Source organism: Rhinopithecus bieti, unplaced genomic scaffold (assembly GCF_001698545.2).
Source record: "Rhinopithecus bieti isolate Rb0 unplaced genomic scaffold, ASM169854v2 scaffold_1017, whole genome shotgun sequence".
Lineage (NCBI taxonomy): Eukaryota > Metazoa > Chordata > Mammalia > Primates > Cercopithecidae > Rhinopithecus > Rhinopithecus bieti.
In genome coordinates, this window is record NW_016803657.1 from 1,492,787 (window position 1) to 1,497,362 (window position 4,576).

Consider the following 4,576-nt stretch of genomic DNA (forward strand, 5'->3'; position numbering starts at 1 on the left):
GACGGAGTCTTGCTCTGCTGCCCAGGCTGGAGTGCAGTGGCCGGCTCTCAGCTCACTGCAAGCTCCGCCTCCCGGGTTCCCGCCATTCTCCTGTCTCAGCCTCCCCAGTAGCTGGGACTACAGGCGCCCGCCTCGTCGCCCGGCTAGTTTTTTGTATTTTTTAATAGAGACGGGGTTTCACCGTATTAGCCAGGATGGTCTCGATCTCCTGACCTCATGATCCGCCCGTCTCGGCCTCCCAAAGTGCTGGGATTACAGGCTTGATACTGATGATTTCTTTTGCTCATTTTTCTTCTGTTGCTTGACTTTTTAAAATTAACATCTTGGCCAGGTGAGATGGCTATAATCCCAATACTTTGGGAGGCCGAGGCAGGCAAATTGCTTGAGTCTAGGAGTCCAAGACCAGCCTGTGCAACATAGCAAGACCCCATCTCTATTTAAAAGATTAGCAGGGCATGGTGGCGCACGCCTGAAGTCCCAGCTAGTTGGGAGGCTGAGATGGGAGGATCACCTGAGCCAGAAGGGTTAAGGCTTCAGTGAGTTATGCTCACAACACTGCAGTCCAGCCTGGGTGACAGTGAGACCCTGTCTAAAAAAAAAAAAAAAAAATTATTATTAACGTCTTGGCCAGGCACGGTGGCTCACACCTGTAATCTCAGTACTTTGGGAGACAGAGACAGGAGGCTCACCTGAGTCCAGGAGTTCGAGACCAGCCTGGGCAATCGAGCAAGATTCCCTGTCTCTACACAAACTAGAAAAACATTAGCCATGGCTCACACCTGTAGTCCCAGCTACTGGGGATGCTGAAGTGGGAGGATCACTCTTGGGCTTAGGAGGTAAGACTGCAGTGAGCCATGAATGTAACAGTGCACTCCAGCCTGAGCAACACAGCCTGTCTCAAAAAAAAAAAAAAAAAAAAGGTGGGACATGGTGGCTCACACCTGTAATTCCAGCACTTTGGGAGGCCAAGGCAGGTGGATCATGAGGTCAGGAGTTTGAGACCAGCCTGGCCAATATGGTGAAACTCCATCTCTACTAAAAATACAAAAATTAGCCAGGCACAGTGGCCCTGTCACACCTGTAATCCCAGCACTTTGGGAGGCCCAGGCGGGTGGATCATGAGGTCAAGAGATCAAGACCATCCTGGCCAGCATGGTGAAACCCCATCTCTACTAAAAATACAAAAATTAGTGTGCGTAGTGGTGTGTATCTGTAGTCCCAGCTGCTCAGGAGACTGAGGCAGGAGAATCGCTTGAACCTGGGAGGCGGAGGTTGCAGTGAGCTGAGATCGCGCCACTGCACTCCAGCCTGGGTGACAGAGCAAGACTCCATCTCAAAACAAAAAACAAAAACTGACATCTTACAGCAATATGGTACTTTTGTTTTAATTAATGACCCAGTATTGCTATTATTAGCCAAAGTCAGATTTCCAGTGTTTTCCAGACGTCCCTCTGTGCCAGGATCCCACCAGGACCCCACACTGCATTAGCTGTTGTGTCTCCCCAGGCTTCTCTTGGCTGTGAAGACCCTCCTTGTTTGTGATGACCTTAGGTCGGCAGTGTTAGGGAGCGCTGCTCAGGTTTACTATAGCATGCTGAGGGAGGCTGAGACTCGGATGAGGAGAGCTCAGTCTGACCAGGCTCTGGAAGTGGAAGGAGCCGTCATGCTGGAGCCAGAACCCCGATTCCTGGACCTGAGCCCCCTCACACAGGGACAGCACCTCTGCTCAGTGTGCCCTCCCGTTCCCTTGCAGGCAAGGGGATCCGGCGAGTGAAGCCGAAGCGCACCACGTCCTTCTTCAGCCGGCAGCTGTCCTTGGGCCAGGGGAGCTACACCGTGGTGCAACCCAGCGACAGCCTGGAGCAGGGCTAAGGACGCCGCACCCGGCAGGAGGAGGGCAACTGGGGGCCCTGGCCCAGCACTGTCCTCCTGAGGGGCAGGGGCTGGCTGCAGCAGTCTCATGGGTCATGCACATGGGGTGGGCTGCCTCAGCAGATTTCTCAGACCACAGAGAAGTGACTGGCCCCGGGCTGTGCAAAGCTGGCCAGGGCCTTCCACAGGACCCCTCTGCAGCCTGCCCGCCCTTCCCCCAGACACTGGGCCCTGCTGCTATCTCAGGACCATCTGATCAAGCTGCAGCTGCCACCCTCACCTAGAAACATGCCTTTGTGCCCACCTCAAGATGGGCAGTGTCCCTGTTCCAAAGTACCCGGTGGCAGCTCCAGTGGCAGAGGACCAAGGATTGAGGTTTGGGACCTGAAGGTCCAGTTTGTGCCTTTGACCTCTTCCCTGAACTTGGGTGACCAGTCCCCGCCTTCCTTCTGCTAGTGCTCCACCCCTGTACTTGGATGACCAGTCCCCGCCTTCCTCCTGCTAGTGCTCCACTCCTGTACTTGGATGACCAGTTTCCTGCCTGCTTTCTGCTGGTGCTTCACCCCCGGCCACCAGGGCCACCTGCCAGGCTGGGCCACCACTCTGAGGAGGGTGGGAGGGGCCTCTCTGGATTGAACCAGGACAGAAACAGGGTGAGGGCCCCCCCCACACCTCCCTAGTTGAATCAGGAGTGGAGGGAGCCAGGCAGGACCCTACCTGGGGTCCTGTGCCCCTCGTTCTGGGTCTCCTCTGCAGGCACGAGACAGCAGAAGGAGCATGCCTTTCTGGTAGTCTGTGGTGATGTCACTGCTGGGAGGTGGCTGTCCTGTGGACCACTGGCCTCCAGACCCACACTCACAGTCTGAAAAACTCCTGAAAATCCCCGAGTGGGCACTCCCTGGAGCCCAGGCAGCTCCCCTAGGGGACTGGCCAGACCTGCCCTCTCCTCCCCGTGTCTGGGTCTTCAGGTTTTAGTTTGGTCTTTGTTCATTTGAGTTGTGCCGGGGCAACGCCAGGAAGCACCCGGGTAACCTCTGCTGCGCGCTCCTTCCCATGCAGCGCCGTGGATTCCTCTGGGGCCAGTGCATGCCCAGAAAAGCCTGGGCTACACAAGACAGTCTCTTTCTCGAGGACACTTGGAAAGATGACTTTGATGTGGCTGCTTGGCTTCTGTGGTCCCAGCTTGCCCTCCAGGCAGCAGGGGCTCTGTCTTGTCCCAGATGAGCTGAGCCCCTGAGAGGAGGGCTTTCCCAGCCCTGGGACCCTCCGAGGTGGGTGTGTGGGTCTCACAGGTGCTTCCTGGGACTTCCTGTGGCAGCACAGGGCTTGCCTTTGTCTTCTGTTCCCGGTGGAAAACCGTGGGAGAGGAAGCTCGGGCTTCTACTCCAAGTGTCAGAGCCCGTTCACCCTCCTCTCTTTGGTAGCTTTTGAATGTGCCAGGTGTTTTGAGGTGGGCTTGCCTTCCGGCAGCATGGACTTTATTTGTTAAAATAATAGGTGGAAAGAAGAGGCCTGGGAAGTGCCCCTAGTCTATTGGAATGTCCTGGCCACAGGGTCATGTCAGCTGCCAGTTCTCGTCTCCCCACCCAGAGTTGCTCGGTCTCACCAAGCCGCCTGACCACCTGTTCTGGCGGCTCCAGCACAGGTTGTCCCAGCCCCACTGCTTTGATTGCAGGTGATTTTTTTTTTTTGAGATGGAGTCTTGCTCTGTTGCCCAGGCAGGAGTGCAGTGGCACAATCTTGGCTCACTGCAACTTCTGCCTCAAGCGATTCTCCTGCCTCTGCCTCCTGAGTAGCTGGGATTACAGGTGCATGCCACCACGCCCCACTACTTTTTGCATTTTTAGTAGAGACAGGGTTTCACCATGTTGGTCAGGCTGGTCTTGAACTCCTGACCTCATGATCCGCCTGCCTCGACCTCCCAAAGTGCTGGGATCATAGGCGTGAGCCCCCGCCCCCAGCTGATTCCAGGTAAATTCTTATCTGATGGGTGGGCGAGGGTGTGTCCGTGTGGTGGGTTGGAGTGTGTGTGTCTGAGTACACAGACGGCGTGTTTTCCCTTAAGCTTCTTGTTTTCTGAGCATCCATTGTGCCTTAACATTTTCTGCTTGTCCTTTGGGACAAAGCAGGATTTTACTCATTCTTTGAATGTTCTCATTCTTTTGTATCATGTGACTTATTAATAAAATCAGTTTCTAACAAACTCTGGGGCGGCTCATGATATGAAATAATGAGGGTGTGTCCGTGACAGTCCAGGAGTTGATGACAGGCTGCATATTTGGTTTTCGTGAAACGTGCGTCGAGGTGTGCAGCCCTCAGGCCGGCCAGTCTGATGCCCACGGAGCACCCGAGTGAAGCTGTCTTGGTGGCTTATAGTACTGCCAGGCCCAGGTTCCCCAGGAGGGGCTCTGGGGTTCCTTTGGGAACCAAGGTGGGTAACTGCAGATGCTCATGCCCTTCCTGAGGGCACCTCATGCTCCAGGCCTGGCAGGAGGCCATTTGTTTCCCACAGATCCTGCTGTCAAGACCTACCTGGGAGGGAAGGGACAGCAGCAGACCCCCCTGAAGGACCCCCAGCAGCCACCCAGGACCTGGGCCTGCAGGATGAGTAGCACTGGGAGATTGAGGTTCACAATGAATGTTTCCAGAGACTGGAGGAGTATGCCACCTGTCCCTTTGGCAGTGTGGTTGTGGGAACAGGGCC

General features: G+C 55.3%; 1 protein-coding gene across 1 annotated transcript in view; it reads left to right on the forward strand.

Moving 5' to 3' along the window:
* Positions 1 to 4,075, forward strand: part of FRMD8 (FERM domain containing 8) — a 26,035-nt gene extending 21,960 nt beyond the window's left edge. Inside the window, exon 10 of the mRNA XM_017893790.1 lies at positions 1,754 to 4,075. Coding sequence (XP_017749279.1) covers positions 1,754 to 1,872 — 119 coding nt within the window. The 3' untranslated portion in view covers positions 1,873 to 4,075. The remainder of the gene's footprint in view (positions 1 to 1,753) is intronic.
* Positions 4,076 to 4,576: the final 501 nt, after the last annotated feature.